The sequence below is a fragment of the Rhinolophus ferrumequinum genome, chromosome 27, assembly GCF_004115265.2.
Source record: "Rhinolophus ferrumequinum isolate MPI-CBG mRhiFer1 chromosome 27, mRhiFer1_v1.p, whole genome shotgun sequence".
In the NCBI taxonomy this organism is placed as follows: domain Eukaryota; kingdom Metazoa; phylum Chordata; class Mammalia; order Chiroptera; family Rhinolophidae; genus Rhinolophus; species Rhinolophus ferrumequinum.
This window is the reverse complement of record NC_046310.1, coordinates 8,309,615-8,331,950: the sequence shown is the minus strand read 5'-3', so window position 1 is coordinate 8,331,950 and position 22,336 is coordinate 8,309,615. Positions and strand designations below refer to the sequence as shown.

The following is a 22,336-nucleotide window of genomic DNA, read 5'->3' as shown; positions in this document are numbered from 1 at the left end:
GGTAGCCAGCACGTGGCATGGCAGCACGTGGGTCAACATCTTATACTCTTCCCATCATGAGGCATCAGGCAGTGCAGACACTGGACCCCAGTTGGAGCTCAGGAGTGTGGGCTCTAGGCCATAAGAAGGTAGGCTAAGGCAACCGAGATAAAGGGAGTCCTCGGGGCCAAGAAATGAGGGGCCCACAGACCTATTATATCTGCTCTTGCTGCCAGTTATTGGATCCACTCTAGTGTGACTAGAAGCATCGGCCCAGACAGATCCAACATCCCCTTAACAGGGGGGATGTTTTCATCTCTGTTTCAGAGATGAAAACAGAGAGTGGATGAGGAAAAACTACAGGTAGTAGAAAAAGTGATATTAGAGATGCAAGAAGCAATGTCTTTGACTCCAAAGGGCTTTGTGTTCCATGTATGGACTCATGCGGTGAACTCACTAGAGCTGGTGTTATAGGACTGGTGTGCATATGTATATATCGGAGATGGGTGGGGGAGAGAACAACTATAAGTAAACAAGAAACACATTGAGAACAAAGTAGTATCCAAGGAATTGAAATAGGATCATACGATGGAAGGTTCTGAGGTGATCATTCAGGCCAGCTCGGACCTTAAAGGACTCTCTGAGCTGGCAGTGTGTGAGCTGAGGTCTGAGTGCCAGCACTGACTGCATCCCTTCATCGCTATTGCTCGTGCTAGAAACAGACTCGAAAGTCCTAAAATCGCAACTTGAATTGAGGGTTTGAATGTCATAATTCAAAGGTGAATGTGTACAATGTCAATGTAAACTACTACTGAATTATGCTTTCCCAGGTGAGAAGTTATGCTGATTCATAAATATCCGTTGTTAAAAATATTAGGAGACAGAAAGCACTGGTGAAGTACCGAGAACAGTATCATGTGAGAGGCGCTGGGTACTGTCCTGGTTTTTGACATTAGATATTGTAACCCTAGTAACTCTCGCCTGTCCTTTTAACTGCTTCACCCTTTAATATTCACCTTCATTCTTGATTTGCTCTTTCTAAAGAGATGGGGTCAGTACTCATACACTCATTATTTTTCTCTTTAGTAAGAAAAATCAACATACAAATATTTCTCCCGTCCAGGATTGTTATCCTGGATCTCCCACTTCTGAGGCCTGTCAAATTTGGAGAAGGCTAATTCAGGCTTTGCAAAAAGAGATGAACTATTCTAAATATATCACCAAATTTAGAGAGTTTTTGTTTTTTGTTTTTTTTTCCTGACAGCCACTTCTAAGTGGAAAATGGGTTGGGGAGAAGTATGTAAGAATTGAACTGAATAAAGATGTATTATAAAGATACGACATGCATATTCTTTTCAAGAGCAATCTTGAATCTGGCAATCCGACTGTTAGTGTGAAGTTCTTCAGATGATAATAAAAACGTTCATTTGTTTTGCCCAATTGATGACAAGATCTCCTTTTCTGTTTATTTATTTTTTGAGTGTTTTGTTATAAAGGGGATGAAGGAAAGGAAACTGTTGAATGTTCTGCTTTTGACCTGTAAATACATACTTTTTAGGTATTTAGGTTTTTAGTACTGACAGAATGCTTAACTTAAAAGAAACCCTGTTGCTACTGTCTTTTTTTTGTGTGTGTTTTTTTGGTCTAAACCAAATTAAATATATGTGCTTCTCTATTTCTGATTGAGAAAAAAGCTACTTAGACAATTACTATCTCGCCAGCTTTAGGGCAGAGAGAACCTCCTTTAGACAAAGGTCATTGTGAAGACCTTATTCTCAACTCTAGAATGTTTCAAACATACAGCAGTTCTCCTCAGATTTCTTACAGTTCTCTGAAGGAGGTTAAAGAGATTCACTTTTTTTCCTTTGGCCTGAAATGACTCTTCTTCATCAGTTTGAGATATATTTTAAATACATTTTGCTCAGTACTATTAAAGCTGAAAAACAATCTAAGAGGACACGGAATAGCTGGGAGATAGTTACTTATGGAGAACCATGTATTTCTTTTAAGAATGTAAAAGTAATAAATAATCCATTATTTTTTAATGGAATATTCCACCCTGGTTGAAGATTTTAGTAGGAGTAACTGCTGTATAGTGTAAATGGGCATTTTACCTGTGTTGTTTACATGGCAGGACTCCATTTCAGTTTACAAATCACTGCTCAGGATCTTTAAGATGTCAATTGAGGACTGGCATGAAGTCCAGTTTTTGGGTCGTACACAGAATGATTTCCTATACATCCATCTCCGTGCCAAGGGCTTGACTGATGAGCCTTCTGATGTTTGGGTCCGGACTGAGTTCACACTTCTTGGCAGGGCTTTAGCTTCCTCTCTGAAAGTAAAAAAAAAAAAAAAGAAAAAAACACAAGCAAACAAACAAAAAACCCCATCAGTTTTATTATCCTCTTCAGGCATAATTTCACATAATGTTATGCAACTTTCTCACTACAATTTAAAGAGATTAAAAAAAAACTGGAAAAGATTTGGGAAAAAGTCAGAAAGGTGATTTTAAATTCAACACATTAAAAGGAAGAAAAATGAACAGAGTGGGGATGGGGATGACTCAGCATAAATGAAGGCTTGGAGTAACTTTGAAGCATCTTCCCATTTTTTTAAATTTCTTGTGTTTTTTTTCCTGCAACTCACTTATTCCCTATCTTTCTACTTCCATACTTAGCTGATTCCTGTTAATTCTTCAAGTATTAGTTTAGATGAAGCTTCCTTTATTCAGTGAAGATTCAATGAGTTCTTACCAGTTGCTATTACTTTTTGGGGAATGAGGGAACAGCTGTGAACAAAACAGCAAAATAAAATCCAAAAACCTCTTTTTATGGAGTGTATATTCTAGGCAGGGAAAGAAGACTAACAATAAAAAAGAAAAATAAGTAAAATAGACAATATGTTATGTGTGGATAAAGATAATAATTGTACAGGAAAGGGGGTTAGCAAGGATTGGGGCTACAATTTTAGCTAGAAGAGGTTTTACTAAAATGACATTTGAGGAAGTATCATCATTTGAGGAGATGATGGATAAAGCCAGAAAGTGTCTGTAGAAATAATGTCAAGGAGTGGGAATAAAAAAGGCAAAGTCTTTGAGGAAAATCAGTGCCTGGAATCCTTTAGGAGACCAATGTAGCTAGAACAGAGAGCGTGGGACCATATAAATAGGAAATAAGCCAGAAGTAACAAGGAGACGGATTGAGAAGGGCTTTGGATAACTTTTTAAATTCAGGATAGAACTCATTGGAGGTCTGTTTGCAAAAGAGTGACATGATCTGATTTTGTTCTAGCAAGAATCCTTGGGCTGTTGTCTTGGTATAGACTGAAGGGGATCACAGACCGTACCAGGGAAGTCAGTTTGGAGACCATTGGAAAAATCTAGGGAACAGGCAGTGGTGGCTTGGGCCAAGGTGGTAGCAGGAGAGGTGGTGAGTAAATTATGGATGTATTTTGAAAACAGGACCTCTGGATTTGCAGTATCTACCTATTATCCAGGACCTCAACGATAAATCAGACCGTTGGCGGATTTCCCATCATCTATGTGTGTAAATTAATAGCTCTTTTTGAATCAGAGAGAATAATTTACTAGTTTGGCAAGAAGTAGCCATGAGAGATTCATACCCAGTCAAGACAGCAAAAAGAAAACTACTTACATTCCTATATTACGTTTTTAGAGATTCATTAAATAGGAGGCTTGTTTGTAGGATGTTACAGTAGATGGAGAGCTTTAATAGATATCAAGAGGAGAATAGCACAGCCAAAGCATCATAAATAGAGTGAAAGTGGAATATACTCAGGCATAAACCAGTTCAAAGGCCTGGCTTGTCTCAGTTACTCAGAGAGGAAAAAACAAGAGTATGTGGAGGGGAGGGGCCCGGGAGAGGAGTAAGGGTAAAAATAAAAAACAAACAAGAACATTCTTTGAGGATCGTATCTGTGTAGGAAGTTATCTCCTTATAGCATCTTTCATATAGTCAAAGAGAAGGAGAATAAGCAGTTACTCAGTGATTCAAACTAGTGATGGGAACACACGCCCATTCCAAATATTTGTGGGCAACCATGTGAGTAATTTCTGCCAAAGCCACCTTCCCTGAATAATCGCCTCAACTCTTTTGTAAAAATATTGTTTATATGAATATAGCTTAATAGAGAATATTTAACAGACTTCAGTATTTATTTATAATGAAGTGATTATATGAAAACTCAGTTTAGTAAACAAGGTCCCTGCAAAAGTGAAGAATTCCTGCATGATGCATTTCAGTTGTTAAAAACACTTAGAATTGTAACAGTGCAGGTTGTGTTGGCAGTTTTATTTTTGGAGTATCAATTAGTCAATCAATCAGCTAGTATTTATTGAGCATTTGCCCAGCATGTAGGGCACGCTCATCAAATTTGCAAATGAGACAAATCTTGGAGGGTAAATACACTGGGTGACAGACATAGCGTTCAAAAAGATTTTGACAGCCTGGAGCAATGGGCTGAATCTAACAAGATGAAATGGCATATGGATAAATATAAATTCCTGTCCTTGGGCCTACAAAGCCAACTGCCCATGTACAGGGTAGGGGGGATGTGCTTTAACAGTGATGTAAGTAAAAAAAATAAAAAATAAATAGACAGCATTTTAGTGAATAGTCAACTCTGCTCAACTTCTCAGTTTTAGCTGCATGATGTCATTGCCGAAAATTGAGCATGCAGTTTTGGATTCTATTAAGGTGATAATCCTATTTTAATTTGGTAAGTGAGATCACATGCAGTGATTGTACTATTTCTGGAGCCACATTTTAAGGAGAGAGATCCCAAACCATGCCACAGTTAGAACACTGCAGAAACTAAGCATGTTTCTCCTGAAGAGGACACAGGAGAGCAATGATACCTTTCTTTACGTCTGTGTGAGATCTCACATGGAAAAGGGATAAGGATGGTTTGTGTGCTCCCGATAGTTCGAGCTGGGTTTTCTGCATTGTGGTTATAAGGTGATATCTTTCAGTTCAATCATTTGTAGTAGTATAAGCTGTCCAAGGATAAAAGTGTTCCCAAAGTTTGCAGGTGCAGAATACTGGAGCAGTTAAACCTCTGTGTCCTCATTTTGGGGATAATAACACTGCAGAGGGGCGACTAAGAAGTCGAGTTAATATAAGTAAGGCCTTCAGTACAGTACTCGGCATATGGCAAGTGATTCTATAGCTTGACGCTGTTGTTACCCTTCTTTTGAAGGTGGTGTGGATGCAAAGCCTGAAGCATTATAGCGGAGACTTGTGGGTAGGTCTGATACATTAGATGGCCATTACTGCTAAAAGCTAACTGAGTGTATTGACTGATTAAAACAAGCTCTGGAACCAGTCGAGTTTCTGTGTCACCTTAGGAAATATAATCTTCTTTGTTTTCAATTTTCTGTTATTCAGCTTCTTTATCTGAAAAATAATAACGAACTTGCTTTGGATTGTTGTCAAGATAAAAGAATGAATATACATTTAAAAAGTTAGAATGATATCTGACATGCTAATTTTTCAATAAATGTGGACATTGTTATAATGCTGAAGTAATTGACAAAGGATTATTGGAGAATATAGGCCTTGAGATGTATGTTTTGAAAAACTAGTGAAAATTTAGGTAACTGAAAGGCAGTAAGAAGGTTATTCCCATATGGAAAGAGCTTGAATAAAACATGGAGATGGAATTAAGCATTGTGTGGTCTCTACATTGAGACCTCACCGATTACCCTGGGGGTTGGCTGTTGGTGACTGGTTAGAAATCAAATTGAATAGGATGAGTGAGGAAAACCTCAGAAAACCTTGGTTGGGTTCAGGCTTCCCCTGCTCTCAGGTAGGGGAATACAACATACATTTGATATTTTAAAATAACCTTATAGAATTTTCAGAATAAGTTCTCTTCCTTAGGTTGAAAAATTATATGGGATAGTAGAATCTTTTATGCAAATCCTCATTTAACCTACATATAGAAATTCTATTTCAGGGCCATTTGTATTTCAGCAAGTCCGAGACATTTTTTTTCTCCATGAAGTTTTCCCTTTGGAGTCACATCGCTGTGTTTTCCTTTTTTGTTTGAATTCCTTTGCATTCAAAATAATATCCTTCATGTTTCTATCATCCATCATCATCTTTTGAGAGTCAGTTTGAATTCAAGATCTGTTGCCGAATCACTTTGTGTTATAAATCAATGAAAAAGGTGTTATTCAAAATGCTTAAAATGGTTTTGCTTTAAAACGAGACCCATCAAATTAATGGAACTGGTATTCTTGAGAGGCTTGTAAGTTGATTCTGGGAAGGCAGATCTCACAAAGAAGGCTGAAAAATATGTTATACACAACTCATTAATGGATTAAGGCATAACTTTTCAAAGCAACTCCTTGAAAACGACTGCACTTCATTAATGCGTTAAGTGTTGGTACTTAAATCCAAAACAACTATCGCCATTCATAGTGATTCTAGCACTGTCTAGTATATTAAAATTATTCTGTTGCTCCATACATACAATTTAATTATTCTGTTGCTTCATACACACAAGCTCCTTGAGAGAAAGGATCATGATTTTATTTTCTTGGTGTAACTGAGAGGGCCACTGGGTACTGGGTTAAATGCTTTACTGAATTAAATTTAACTTCGGAGGAAACAGGAAAACTCTAAAACTGTTTCTCAGGTGAGCAGGTTAGCTCAGGTACTCTACCTGTTTTTGTCCTAGCTCAGTGCCCGCTGTTCCTTCGGGTTGTTGGTTGTCAGCAGGAGGACAGTAGCAACAGAGATGTGACATTTCAATGATGCAGGTGATTGTGGGGTAATTAGCACAGTCTAGGTGGGTCTGCTTGTACTTCTGTCCTTGTTAGCTCCTCCGATACTTGTTGTATGACTTTCTGGACTTTTGAATTATACTCGCATGAGAATGGTCAGGTTTTCAAATTTTTAAAAATCAAAGGCATTCTTGTGATCAACTGAATGAGTACATTCTATCACTGGGACATCAAAAATGGTTGAAACGAAATACAAAACCCCAAGAGAATGAAGGCTTGAGAATGACCTGCTCCCCTATATCTTCTTTCCAAAGTGTTTTTGGATCTCTGATGCAAGCGAGATTTAGGGTTTTTCTGCAGCGGCTACTGAGTTTGCCAATTCATTCCTTCAGGCCACACCAATAAACATGTATACACTCCTCTGATCCTCGTAGGACTAGGGAATGAGATAGGTGGGAAGTTTACTTTAGCAAAAGGCTTTCTTTTCACAAATCAGAAATGCCATCGTATATATTTCTATTCCCCTAAATAACTGGCAAGGGGACCATCAGAATGAGCTATTGCAAAGAGCCACCTTTGTCTTCTCGGTTTCAGTGTGATGGGGTCCCAGACCAGAATTGCAAAGTAGTTGAGACAATCTTGGCATATAAAACATTGTGCAGAACACTGAAAAAGATTTAATCTTATTTATAGAAAGGTGATTGGTAGGGGGAGGGACAACAGACTAGAGTGGCTTGGGACCGTCATTCATCATGTTTTTTTAAGCACCAACAAAGTGAAAACATCCTTCTGGAATTCACTGCAAGTGACACTGAATCCTTCCTCTAAGTAAATACGTGATGAGTTGATTAAAAAAAAAAAAAGAAGAAGAAGAAGAAGGTCCTGAACTCTTGACTACAGACATAATACAGTGAATACAGAAAATCAAAAACATGCTTTCTATCTGACTCAAAATAAAGGTGCACTTAAACTTATAAAAGACAACATTTTTATTTGAATGATATGACAGAACTGTCACAGGAGTGTTACCTGCTATAAAGAAAGCCTAAGAATTATTACCTTTATTAGACCAGTGACACTGAGCTTTCGCCATACATTTCTAACTTCTGTCCCTCTACAGAGACAATTTTCTTTTCTTAAATAAACTGTCATGCTAGGTGTTAATATATTGTTGGCTCTCTCATGCTCTGAGAATACTGCTGATATAAAACATGTATATGTTAGATTGGTAATAGTATCTTTAGTGTAGCTGACTAGAACAAATGTGTTTCCCTCATGGCTGTGCTAATGTGATAAAGGAAAATTGGCTGTTCATCAGCTTTTGGCTGGGTAAAGACAGTAGAGATGGAACCACATTCTTTTTTATGCATTAATACCATCGAGAACTTTTCACTAGTTATATTTCATGTGCCTGCATGTTGCGCAAAGATGTTGTAAAACATGAGATAATGCTACAAATAACAAAGTAGAAAAGCCTGTATCTTTTATAATGATAACAGTCAAACACCAAATGACAGTAACAGGCTGTAAAAAATGGGATGCAAAAAAAAAAAAAAAAATGCAGCCCCACTACCCAGCAAAGAGGTGTACACACATTCAGGCCCACAAGGAGTTGGTGTGTGATTTTAGGTCTTTATATTAAAGCTTTGTTTTGTAATTAAGTCAAATACAACACTGGGTCAGTGGAGCGAAGAAAGAACAAGGTTTCAATGAAAGCAGGTTGCAAAGAATGGAGAAAAGCCATACCAAATAACTTTTTGAAGAATGAATACTACCAATAATTATTATGTGAACTTCCAGGTGGTTTTGTTGTGTTTTGAAGAAAAGGGGGTATTGAAAGGAGTTCTTAAGGCAATCACTTACCTAATGATTTAAAGATGTTTGAGAATGATCGTTTATTTTCATCAATTATTTTGAAGCCATTGTAATAGAATGGCATTTTGAATGGTATGATTTGATATACTTTTATTAAAATATTAGCATTTTACATTTCAACTGCAAGATATTAACTTTCTCTCTCTCTCTCTCTCTCTCTCTCTCTCTCTCTCTCTCTCTCTCTCTCTCTTTCGAACATCCCATCCATCCTACCAGCCTTTTGTTTGCCGTTTCACCCCCTTTACAATAATTAGAGTGCCGATGATTTATTTTCCATTGAACTTAAAAACATTTGAACAGGACTATTTGTAGAGACTAAAGCTGCTGTCAGTTCGTTTAGAAATGTACACAATCATTGAAGATTTTGTAGCGATACTATCTATGAAGTTCCTCATAAAACTTTGAATTGCTATTCCGGGATCACTTCACAGAGACAAAAATTTCATAACTTTAAATGGTGTGATCTAGGGATCATCAGGTTACAACCCATGGGGCCATTCTGGGTGGCCACCTGTTTTTATAAAACTTTTATATGAGCACATTCATGCTCAGTAGTTTATGTGTTGTCTGTGGCTGCTTTCCCATTGCGGCCGTGGAGTTCAGGAGTTGTGATCTGGACTGTTTAGACAGCAAAATCAAGTCATTTGCTTGCAGATAATAATAATAATAGTAGTAATATATAATAATAATGAAAATAATAATAATAATAATAATAATAATAATAATAATAATAAAAAATATTGTTGGGCTATTTATAAGATAGTTTGCTAACCTCTGGGGTAGAGTTGTTAGGTTCCCTGAATAATCACCTGAAAATATGATTGGCACATTTTTATGTTATTCTATATTGAGGAATCACAGCTGGAAATTAATAATACCTAAGAATGTAAATGTTTACAAGAAGTATTTCGTATTAGCAACTTAAATTGAATTATATCTGTGTATCATATATTCTTTTTTGGTATACTTGGTTTTGAATATTTCTCCCTTTTGTATTCATTTCTGTTTATTTCCAAATATGGCTATACCAAATTTAACTAGTATCTAAGAAAACAACATATCCTCATAAAACATGTAAAAGTATGGCCGTCAGTTGTTAAATAAATGGGACAAACAATTACGTATACCTGGGCATACCCTGGTAGATATCCTCAAGCACAAAATTACAACACAAAACTACAATGTGTAGGTTTCTATCTCGATATATACGCACACATATACATCATTGAGCCATTAAAATAAATTATTTTCTTTTCAACTAAAGAAAGTGGAAAAGTAGGAAATTGACTTGAGGAAGACTGCTGAAATGTAGTTATAAAATTAAAGGTTTTGCAATTAAAATAATAATGGCGATAATTTCTTACAGGTGCACCAGACAAAAATCAGTTTCTTCATCAATGGTTTGGAGGAGGATAATACAGCTTTTGACTCAAGAACTCTGCGTGGTTCAGTTACAGATTTTGCCTCTGCTGCTGTGCAAATAGGACAGAGTTTAAATGGTAAGATTCTGACTTCAGAAAATTATTGATTTTATCCAATTATTTTGTTACTAAATGTGTCAAAAAATAATATTTAAAAATTTGTAGGTGTTTTTGTTTCCTACAGCGGCTGTAACAAATTAGCACCACATGGGTGGAGACTTAACACAACCGAATTTATCCTTCCGTAGTTCTGGAGGAGAGAAGTCTGAAAGCAAGGATTGGTAGTGTTGGTTTCTCCTGGAACCTCAGAGGGAGACTGTTCCATGTCTCTCTCTTTCTGGCTTCTGGCAGTCCTCAGTGTTCCTTGGCTTGTAGCTGGGAGACTCCAATCTTTGCCTTCATCATCACATGACGTTCTCCTCCTGTGTCTTCTCCCCTTTTCTTATAAGGATACGTACTTGTGGTTAGATTTAGGGTCTATCCCAATCCAGTGTGGTCTCATCTTGAGATCCTTAATTACATGTGCAAAGACTCCTTTTTCCAAATAAGGTCACAGTCCCAGGTTTCATCTAGACATACTTTTTGGAGACCACTATTCAACCCACTATACCAGGGAAACTTGAAAATGGGAATGTGTCTCTTACCAATTTTTAAATTAACAAAAATATGTAATAAGATATATTTTTTATTTTTTTCTTGTTTTTATTTTTACTGTAGGGCTATTGTTCAATTAGGACTTAGAATAGTCCTAATTATCTATTTCTTAGATAGAAACTGAGAAATAATATTCAACATGCAATAAATTGGATTTGTGATTTTCATATCTTCCACTCTAAGGATATAGTTTAAGAAGATAATACACATTACGTATTGCAAAGAACAGAAGTTGAATTTAAAATTATCTTGAAATAACTAGCACAATGCTCTATACATTGCCTACACTTTAAAATGAAAATATTATATTATTAAAAAATAAATGGTCATTATCAGAAAATCCAAACAATACGGAATTCTGTGAAATAGTTCATTTTTCAACCTGCATAGATAGAGTTAACTTTTTATGCCCTTCCAAAATTCTAGTACATATAGCTAGAAATATGGTTATAAATACAATTTTCCCAAAATGAAATTATAATACAAATGCTTTCTCGGAGCCCTCTAAAAATAAGTACTTCCCCTGCAGATATCATGGACAACATTTCATGTTAATATGCCTTTAAATTTAATATGACTGCATTGTGCACAATTGTACAGTTATAACAAAAACTTTTTAAGCAAGCTCCCATTAATGAACATTGAGGTTATTTCTACTATTTTAATATGAGCAATTATTTGATAGAAAACACTATATTTCTCTATTCATATATGCATCTATATCTATTGTTCTAGTATGTACATATACATACATGGCACAGTTCCTTAAGACTTTATACTTTTGTTGTCAATTTACTTGAGTTCAAATGCCACCTCCGCACTTACTATCCATGTGGCCTGGAACACCTTTTTAATGTCCCTCAACTATAGTTATCCCAAATTTAAAGTGATGATGATGATATTACAGTTCCATTGTGAGGATCGAAGGAGGCTCTGTCATGATAATAGTACTGTTTTTCCAGCATTTGGCACATACGTACTAGCTGTTCAGTATTCGTTGAATGAATGGCTATAACTGTGCCTTATATATACTTAACCATATTGATATATAATGCTATTATTATTATTATTTCCTTAACACAAGTCCATAGATGTTTAAGAGGTGTAAGTATGTGGTCATTTTCTATTTTAAAGCATATTAGGAAGATTACTCGAACGCATAACAACAGACATCCAGAAAGGTGGTAAAATTTGCAAGCTTATTTAAAAATATAGACAAGTACTTACTTCCTTAAATACTAACTGACCTTACAAATTATTCATTTTTTTTTCACCTTTTTCATTTCTCACATTGAAAAATGTTGGATGCTGCCTCAGAATTATGGGGGCATGAGTGAGTTTGAGTAGCTTTCCACATATGACTTGATCATTTGCGTTTCATTTGTTGTGTTTCCATATTTATACACCAGAATTTCTTATATATTTGTAAAAGCTCGTTAATGTTAAGAAAATTATATTGAACATGTTTTTCGATCGCCTGATAACTTTGCCTTATAGAACTTTTAAAATATTATTTTAAACTTTTAAGGAAGGTAAAAACACACCTGCAACATAACCCATCAATATTAAGTGTACAGTTTGATGAATTTTTAATATATGTACATACCTGTGCAAGTCTCATCCAGAAAAAGTTATAGAACGATTCGTGTATCTCAAAGACTCCTCGTGAATACCAACTCTAAAAGTAAACACAGAAGAGTGTCAGTATCGATTATCACCATAGATTAGAGCTGCCTGTCCTTGAGCTCTCATGCAAATTAAATCATGGAGGAGGGTCCTCTTTTGTGTCTGATTACTTCTGCTCAGCAGCATGCCTGTGAGATTTATCATTGTGTGCTGCTGTTTCTCTAGCTTTAGGAAATGCTTCTTTAGCTTTAGAAAGTACTAGTTTAATAGTCCAAAATAGGTGTTCCGACCAGCAATATTGCAGATTTTAGTTGTTCCATGTCCTTCCCGACACTTGGTCCTGTTGTATGTTGTTGTCTGCCTTTCTGATGGGTCTGGTGGTGCATTTCCTGATGATGAGTGGTACTGCGAACCTTTGCGTGTGCTTGTGGGTCATGTGAATATGCCCTTTTGTGAAGTACCTGTTTAAGTTTTATTTTTTGCCAATTTTTAAATTACATACTTTATCTTTTAATTATTGATTCAGGAGCTCTTCCATATTTTGAATATGAGTTCTTTGACATGGGTGGCTAATATCTCTTCTGGCCTATGTCTTATACTTTCTCTTAATGGTATTATTTAATCAACAATCAATATTATTTAATTTTAATGAAGCTCAACTTACTAATTTTACTTTTATACATAGTACTTCTTATGTCCTGTTAAGAATATCTTTGCGAACACTGATATCATAAAGGTATTCTCCTATACATTTTTTCTAGAAGTGTTATTATTTTACCTCTAAATTTAGGTCTGTGTTCCATCTGGAATTGATCTTTGGGCATGGTATGAGATAGGGGAATCTGACTGTGATGGTGAAGCTGGGAGGGGATTGCAACAATCAGCCCACAGATATTGACAGAGTTCATACCTGTAGTGCCCAAGTGGTAGTCTCAGCCAGTGGCTTTGCTCATGTACACAACCCAATCAGGGGCACACTCTGACCTGGGACCTCGATGGGGTGCAGATCTGCCGGATTCAGATCGTCGAACCAGGAGTTCCGTTGGCTCTAGTGCCCAGTTTGCCCACACTGAGGTAAGGGGCTGAATCACAGCCCACCTCCTATGGACAGTGTCTCCTGGCCCCAACTGATTAGAAGGGCTGGCAACAACTCCTGGGAGCAGTACTGCCCAGTGACACTTGAGCAAGAGGAAGGCAGGGAGAGCTGATGGCCCCCAGAGCAAAGCCTGCACTGGGCATGGAGCCTTCCCATGCTGTCCACAGGCCCGGGATTAACTCATAGCTAAGACTGAGGGTCGCTCCTGGCCCCTCCCAAGCAGAAAGCCTGCTCAGGACATTGAGAGTAGCCTGAAGCTGCCTATCCCTCTCCCACCCAGGCAAGGGAGCTAAGAGAAAGTGTTACCCTCTTGGAGAGAGTCTTCAGCCCCATCAGACCTGAAAGGCTGTTTGCAACTCCTGGAAGCAACACTCCAGCTGAGAGGTTGGCAGGCAGAGGAGATAAGACAGGTGCAGGTCAACTGAGTTAAGACAAGGAACAGTGCTTTTCTGGCTTCAGAGCTGCTTTCCCACTGCACCCGGGGAGGGAATCTCCTATGTAGCCCCCCTTATCGCTGAATGCAGCCTTCAGCCTGTCCGACCAGGGAACATACCCAGACAACATGGGAAGCCGCACAGCGAATTCAGCAGCCCTACCTACAGTGGTATGTGAACTGAGAAGATAGCCCATGGCTTCCCCTGTCTGCAGAGCAAAATCGATGTTTCATTTGGCCAGAGAATCCAGAGCACACTCTGGCCCGATTCAGGTCCCCAAACAATGAGCTGTAGAGACCTGGGGTCCCATCCTGCAGTTTTAAGAAGATTGGAATCATACAAGATATCTTCTCTGACCACAATGTCATCAAACTAGAAATTAATAAAAAGAAGGTAACGGGAGAATTTACAAACACGTGGAAAGTAAAACACTCTCCTGAACAACCAATGGTGAAAGAAGAAATTAAAAGCGAAATAACAAAAGTTTCTTGAGGCAAACAAAAATGGGAATACAACATACCAGAACTTGGGAAGTGCAGTAAAACCAGTTCTAAGAGGGAAAAATTCATATCAATAAATGCCTACCTCAAGAAGCAAGAAAGATCCAAAATGAAGAACCTAAACCTATGCTTTAAGGAACTAGAAAAAGAAGAATAAACTGCATCCAAAGTTAGCAGGAGAAAGTAAATGATAAAGGTTATCACAGAAATAAATGATATAATGAACAGAAAAGCAAGAGAAAAGGTTAACCCAACTAACAATTGGGTTCTTTGAAAAGGTAAACAAAATTGACAAACCCTTAGCTAGACTAACCAAGGAAAAAAGAAAGAACCCACATCTACAAAACTATGCGTGAAAAAGTGGACCTTACAACTGGTGACAGAGAAATTCAAAGGGTCATATGAAGCTACGTGTTATGAACAACTGTATGCCAACAAACTGGGCACCCTAGAAGAAGGAAAAAAGTCTTAGAAACATACAATTTGCCAAGGCTGATTCAGAAAATATGAGTAGACCAATTACTAGTCAGGAGATTGAATTAGGAATCAAAGATTTCCCAGTGAAGAAAAGCCCAGGACCAAGTGACTTCACTAATGAAATTTACCAAACATTTAAAGAAGAATTAGTATCAATCTTTCCCAAACTCTTCCAAAAACTGAAGAGGTTGGAATCCTCTCCTAGTCATTTTATGCGGCCAACATTACCCTAATACCAAAACCAGAAAAGGACATTATTAGAAAATAACACTTCAGGCCAGTTTCCCCTGATGACTATACTAAAGGCCTTATGTGACAATCCGATAGCTAACATCATACTAAAGAGTGAAAGGTTGAAAGCTTTTCCTCTAAGATCAGGAACAAACAACAGTGCCCTGAATAAGGTGTTGAATAGGGTGTTGAATAAGCACCCTTATTCAACATAGTACTGAAGTCCTAGCTAGAACAATCAAGCAAATAAGAGAAAAGGTACCCAAATTGGGAAGGAAGAAGTAAGATTGTTTCTATTTGCAGATGGCTTGATTTTATATATAGAAAATCCTAACGACTGAACAAAATCTGTTAGATCTAATCAGTGAATTTAGTAAAGTAGCAGGATACAAAATTAACATAAAAAATCAGTAGAATTTCTATACACTAGCAACAGACTTTCTATACAAAGAAGTCAAGAAATCGATCCCATTTATAATAGCATCAGAAACAGCAAATAGCCAAAGAAATCTTGAGAAAGAAGAACAAATTGGGAGACCTACCTCCAGACTTCAAGATATACTATAAAGCTATAGTTATTAAATAGTATGATCCTGGCATAAAAACAGACACGTAGACCAATGGGACAGAATTGAAAGCCCAGAAATCCAAGCATCCAGAGTCAGCTGATACTTTGCTAGGGAGTCAAGAATACTCAATGGAGAAAGACAGTCTTTTCAATAAATGGTGTTTGGATAATTGGATATTCACATGTAAAAGAACTAAACTGGACCCATTTCTTAGGCCATTCACAAAAATAAACTCAAAATAGATTAAATACATACATGTAAGACCTGAAACCATGAAACTCCCAGAAGAAAACATAGGAATAAAACTTCTTGACATAGGTCCTGGTAATCATTTTTTTAGGATATGACACTGAAAGCACAAACAACAAAAGAAGATTAAACAGGTGGTACTCCATCAAACTGAAACACTCCTGCACAGAAAAAGAAAAAAAACAATAAACAAAAAACCCCAAAAAACAAACAAAAAACAAAAAAAACCCCAAACTCGAAGAAAAAGAAATCAGCCTTATGGTTACCAGAGGCAGAGAGTTAGGGGAAAGAGAAATTGAGGCGGGTAGTCAAACGGTACAAACTTCCATTTTGTAAGATAAATAAGTACTAGGGATGTGATGTATGTACAGCATGATGACGATCGCTAGCACCACTGAATGACATAGGAAAGTTGTTAAAAGAGTATATCCTACAAGTTCTCATCACAAAAGGAAATTTGTTTCTTTTTATTGTATCTGTGTGAGAAGATGGATGTTTGCTGAACCTATTGTAGTAATCATTTCACGATAGATGTAAATCAAACTATCATGTGGTGCAACTTAAACATATACGTGCAGTGATCTATGTGAATTATTTCTTTATAAAACAGGAAAAAAGTATACATATTTTTTTGAGTCTCAGGTTTCTAGTGTATTACATGATGTCTTAATAAATAATTCCTAGAGATAGAAGAGTTATATGAAATAGGGTATGTGTAGAATTATATTGCCCATCGTATAATAAGTTTTCAGTAAGTGGCAGCTATGATTAACCTCTATGAACATCTACTACCTTATTGTGAAGCAGTATAACGACACCTTTCCATAGAATTGTTGAGAAATCAAAAAAAGAAAACGTCCATACACGACTCTCTCTTTTAATTTGTATATGCTCTTAGAGCAAGCTCAATTTATGTGAAGAACTCATTTTAATGAACCTGTATATTTAGAAACTTGGTTTGAGTAATTAGTATATTGAAGGATTTTATAAAGTACTCTGCATGCAGAATTTCCCAATAACACCTTAAATCTTGAGCGCCTTGTTTCAATATTTAATCCCCATTAGGACTTCTAAAAATGCTTTATTGCACCAAACATCGCTCATTGTATTCAGGACTGCCATAAATCAGCCCATGATGCACTGCGGGGTTGAAATGACTTGCTCCTCTTCTCCTTCCGCACATGAACTATTGAATCAATGCTTCAAAGGACAGTGTAGACTGAATATTATATTCATTTTTAAACTGTGAAAATAAATTTAACTTCCAATTAGAAGACATATTGGAAAAGGGCTTATTTCAAATGTTACTTAATTTTTAGTACAATTTTCTCCTTACATTCTGGGCATTGGAGAGCTACAGGGGAAAAGGATATTTAAAAATACTTTTTATCTTTATTCTATCAATTTATAGGTACAGTTGTACCTACTGTATCTTTTTTCTAATTAGAGATGGCATATAGACTGGCTCATTACTTCTGCCTAATGAGCCAGGCTCCATGCCACCTCTCTAATCAGAAAAGAGATAGATACAGAATGTTTCTATGGACTTATTATAAATCATTTTCTTTCTCTTACTTGCTCCTTTTTTTTTTTTTTAAATCAAAAAATTAAGTCTCTGTCCTCCATACTTTTGTCCATATCCAAGATGGTTTCATTCACGAGAGTTAATTGTGCAAGAGATTACTGCGAGCTGAATTAAAGCTGCTCTCATGCAATGCCAGGCTGGCTGTCTGCTTTGGAACAGTCACTGCTTCAGACGCAGCGATGTCAAATGAAGACCTGTAGGAGACCAAGATGTCTTTTCTTTCTTTCTCTGGTGAGGCTTCACTTGTTTCCCTGTTTCTGCACCCAGGATGCAACAACTTTTCGCCTGAGACTCGGCTGCTACAGACTTTTTCTTTGATTCTCATTTAGCATAACTTTTTAGAAACATACATTGCCAATGACATTTTCATGCCTTGTCTTTGACTCCCCTACAAGATTAATCACTGGAGCAAATGAATGCTTTTCACTGAGCCCTGCATCCATATTAATGAGACTATGTATATAATGTATGTTTACATATAATGTATGTACACATCTGATGTATATGCGTATATGTATCCAAAGTACACAGGTAACATGCACTTGATACATAATGTGTGTGTACGTATTTAACACACACATAATGTATGCATACATAGATGCTCAAAATAAATACATAATTATGTATACATCAAATGTATGCATATTGATGGGAAAATCTGATTTGGTCAGGCTGATTTTTAAATATATGAATAGAAACACCTTAGACCATCCATGTCAACCAACATGTGTCAGTTCATTTTTAGAGCGTTTTCTTCCAAGGGTAGGTTTATTTCAGTGCCTCCAGTTGGCCATAAAGCCTAGAGTCACTGTGGTAGCAGATGTGTATTTTTAAGGAGTCTTTTAAGCAGGGGTGTCCAAACTTTTTTCAACGTTTTTCACCAAGGGCCGTATGCGGTAAAATACACAAACAGCCGGGCCACTCACTCGAGGTGAAGTACGTATTGCCTCACCTGGTTTATTTAAGTAAACTAAATATATTTTTGGAATTTGCTGCAGGCCAATTAACAATGGATTGCGGGCCGCAGTTTGGACACCCCTGCTCTAAAGTCATCATTCTTTTTTTTAAAGTCATCATGCTAATATCTACAACAGCCCTCCAGATTTGGGGTTTAAAAATAAAAAATCACACGAATCAAAACTTTTCAGATCTCTTTCTGCACTCACTCATAAACAGCATTCTAATTTCCCTTCAAAGATGGGGATTTCTACATTACGCACTGAAAATTGTGTAGCATTGTCTTAAGGTAATTGGTCATTAAGGAGTTAATAAACGTGTGTTGTATATCTATGAAAGAGAACACACGGGGTAAAAAGGATAATCAGCTAAGCTGACTCCAGCTGCTTATAGATAAATGGAATGGAAGGAGAGCGTAGGAATAGGTATATGTAGACTTAGAGGGGTTTATTTAAAGATTAAGTTGGTTTCAAGTCATTGCAGAAGAGTTATCAGGAACTGCCATCAGGAAAATTGGCCAACTATGTTACAAATATAAAGGAAGAGGAGTTAAATACTAAATAAAAGCTGCAGATGAATTAAAATGTAAATGTAAAATATGTAATCCTTGAGGTAGGAGAGGAAAATGAGGGCAAATGTTTCCATACGCTCAGTCTACTGAAGATTTTTATTAGCATGATGCCATGGCCCGGAACACGAAAAGGAAATATTGAAACATCTGACTAGTAAACTGAGAATTTAAATACAAGCATTTTGCATCATTTTGTACTGCAGTTGGCAAGGAGTCAAACAGATAATACTCATGTTGGAATACTAAACTGGCACACTATGAAAAGTAAAAATACGACAGCTATTTAATCCAAGAATTCTAAGACGTTATCTCAAGAATACTTGTATAATTATACAAGGCCTTAAACATGTACTCAGGAATGTTCATTGTGGAATTATTTAAGGTAGCAAATGATTGGAACCAGTGAAAATCTTCAAAGGGAATGGATTCAGTGCACTTCATACCAATGGTGGAAAAATTCGCACCAGTAAGAGAAGTGAATTACATCTCGTATTTGTAGAGACAGGACAACAGGTTCAGGATGTGTTATTACATGAATAAAGCAAGAACGGCTAGTATAATATACTCTACATTTAACATGGGGTGAGTAAATGCAAATCTGCCCTGGATATTTAACTCATCATGCATACAGACTGTGACTGGCTTAATAATTAGTGCCTGAGAAGCAAGGCGTGAGATTATAATCAGATAGGTTTGGGTTTGAATCTCAGCTCTGCTTCTTAAAAGCCAAGTGACTTTGGCAAAGAATTTAACTTCTCAATCCAATTTTCTAATTTGTTTCCTCATTTGTAAAGTGCTTTATAATACAATTTTCAAGGTAATTGTAAAAATATATACTTGGTTCCTGTTAGGTACTCAGTAAAATCTGCTGTCATAAAAAATAATATTAATACTCTTAGTTTAGATATTAAATTTATTGACTTTGAAGATTAAGTATTTTAAAATAATGGTCATGGGCTATATTTAATTTTTTTGGCTCAAAAATGAAAATTTTCCTAGGGTGAGGAGGAAAAAAAATGTTCAGTATAGAGAAATTATGTACTCGATGTTTAAAACTGCTATATTTTGTGTAGGTAAACCTTATGAAGTAATTTCTTTTTCTCTTTAAAATTAGCCCTTTCTGGTTCTCTTCATTGTTTTCTGAAAATCTTGCATTCCACCCAGTGTTGTTTCTACTCAGCGTGAAGAACTTCCTTTCCCTTTGCTGGTAGTTCAGTTGGTAGAAACAAACCCTTCCAGTTTTGGTGAAAAGGTCTTTAATTTATCTTTGCTGTTGAAAGATATTTTCACTGAATGTAGAATTCTGCATTGATAATTTATTTTCAGTACTTTAAAGATTTTTGTTTCATTGTCTTGCTCCCGATTGTAGGGGGAGCACTGTAATGGTCTTTCCATCATACCATTAAATATGATTCTAGCTGTTGGTTTTTATAAATGACCCGTATCAAATGAGGAAGTTCCCTTCTTTCATAATGTGTTTTTATAATAAAAGAGTGTGTTGGAATTTGCCAAATGTGTTTTGTTTGTTTGTTTGGTTTTTGGTTTTTGGTTTTTTACATCTGTGAAGATCATTGTCTTTTTTTCCTTTAGTCTATTAATATTGTGCATTATTTGATTTTCACATGTTGAACCAGCCTTGTATCTCTGGGATAAATTCCTTTCCTTATGATGTATAATCCTTTATTATGGTGGTGGGTTCAATTTGTTATATTCTGTTGAAGATTTTTACATCTATATTTGTAAGACTTTTTTAAAATATTTTTTTTATTGGTTTCAGGTGCACAAAACAATGTAAGTTAGACGTTTAATCATTTATACCCCTCACACAGTGACAACCCCTCTCCCCCATCCACTACCCCTCTGACATCGCACACAGCCGTTACAGTTCCACCGTCTCTATTCCTAATGCTGTACTCTGCTTCTTGTAACCATATGTACATATATATATATATATAATTGTAGTTGACATTCATTATTGTTCAGCTTCAGGTGTATGGTGCAGTGATCAGGCATGAAAGACATTTTGATCTGTAATTTTCTTTTCTTGTGATATCTTTATCGGTTTGGGTATCTGGGTAAGATAGATGCCTTTGTAGAATGAGTTGGGAAGTAGTTCTTCCTCCTCTATTTTTGGCAGAGCTTGTGAAGAATTGATGCTATTCTTTCTTTAAATATTTAGACAAATTCACCAGTGAAGGCATCTTGTCCTGAATTTTCTTTGTGGAACATTTTTTTTTATTACTAATGTAATCTCTTTACTTATAGCTATACTCTATTTCTTGAGTCAGTTTCCGTAGTTTGTGTCTTCCTAGGAATTTATCCATTTTATCCAGGTTATCTAATTGTTAGCGTACAGTTGTTCATAGAATTCCCTTATAATTTTTGCATGCCTGTAAGATCAGTTGTCATGTCTCTTCTTTGACTCCTGATTTTAGTAATTTGAGTCATCTCTCCTCTTCCTGGTCCGTCTAACTAAAGGTTTGTCAAATTTAATCCAAGTTTTCCCACTTAAGTAATTTTAGTGTCCCACCAGTTGTGATGTGGATGTACTGCTTTCCAGTCATCGCTTACTTATTTTCTGAATGGACAACTATGAAGTCTTTCTGATGTGAGTCATGTCCGTTTCCTTGATCAATTGCCATAAGAATATTTTGTCAAAGGTGAAACTCTTCATGAAATGTTTATTCCAGTAAATATCTGTTGTTAAAAAATTGGCAACTAGCAGAAGGATGAGCAAAATTTACTCCTACGACTGTGTCCTTGAAATATTTTGTGGTATTGTCCCCCAAAATCAAAATCATTATTCTCTTGTGTGAAATTGATTGCTTACATGAACTCAGTGTCTTTAGAGAGTTTTTTCTAACTTTTTTCTTTTTTTTTGAAATTCCATCAGATATAAATTCTGTAGTAGAGGATGTGATTGTTCTATGTTCAGACTCGAAAATTTAAAACTAAAATGGTTTTAAAGGTCATAAAACCCAGCCCCTTTATTTTATAGATAAAGTAGATTTTTATCATCTTTCCACAGCAAAGCTTCCCTTTAACTCTCATTAAACTATAGGAAGTTCATTCTGATTTTTCAGCATTGAAATGTACACTTCGACTGCTACACCCTGACTACCGTCAGCTTTCTCTCTGATGAATGTCACAGCCTACCTGGTGTTACTGAATATGTTGCCCCTACATTTATGCCTGATTCATTCCCTTTCCATTGTAAGTACCACGTTCTCAGAGAGGACTCTCCATGTTAAATGCCATCCATGTTAAAATCCAGCCATGCTCTCCAAACTGCTCTAATTGTTTCCATTTTCATAGCGTTTATCCTGTTCTAATATACTACATAAATTACTCTTATGACGTTCAT

At 36.3% G+C, this 22,336-nt stretch overlaps 1 protein-coding gene across 1 annotated transcript in view; it reads left to right on the top strand.

Moving 5' to 3' along the window:
- The window catches only part of USH2A (usherin), a 559,517-nt gene that overhangs the window by 30,947 nt on the left and 506,234 nt on the right, over positions 1 to 22,336 (top strand). The window contains exon 3 of the mRNA XM_033099662.1: positions 9,969 to 10,101. Coding sequence (XP_032955553.1) covers positions 9,969 to 10,101 — 133 coding nt within the window. The remainder of the gene's footprint in view (positions 1 to 9,968; positions 10,102 to 22,336) is intronic.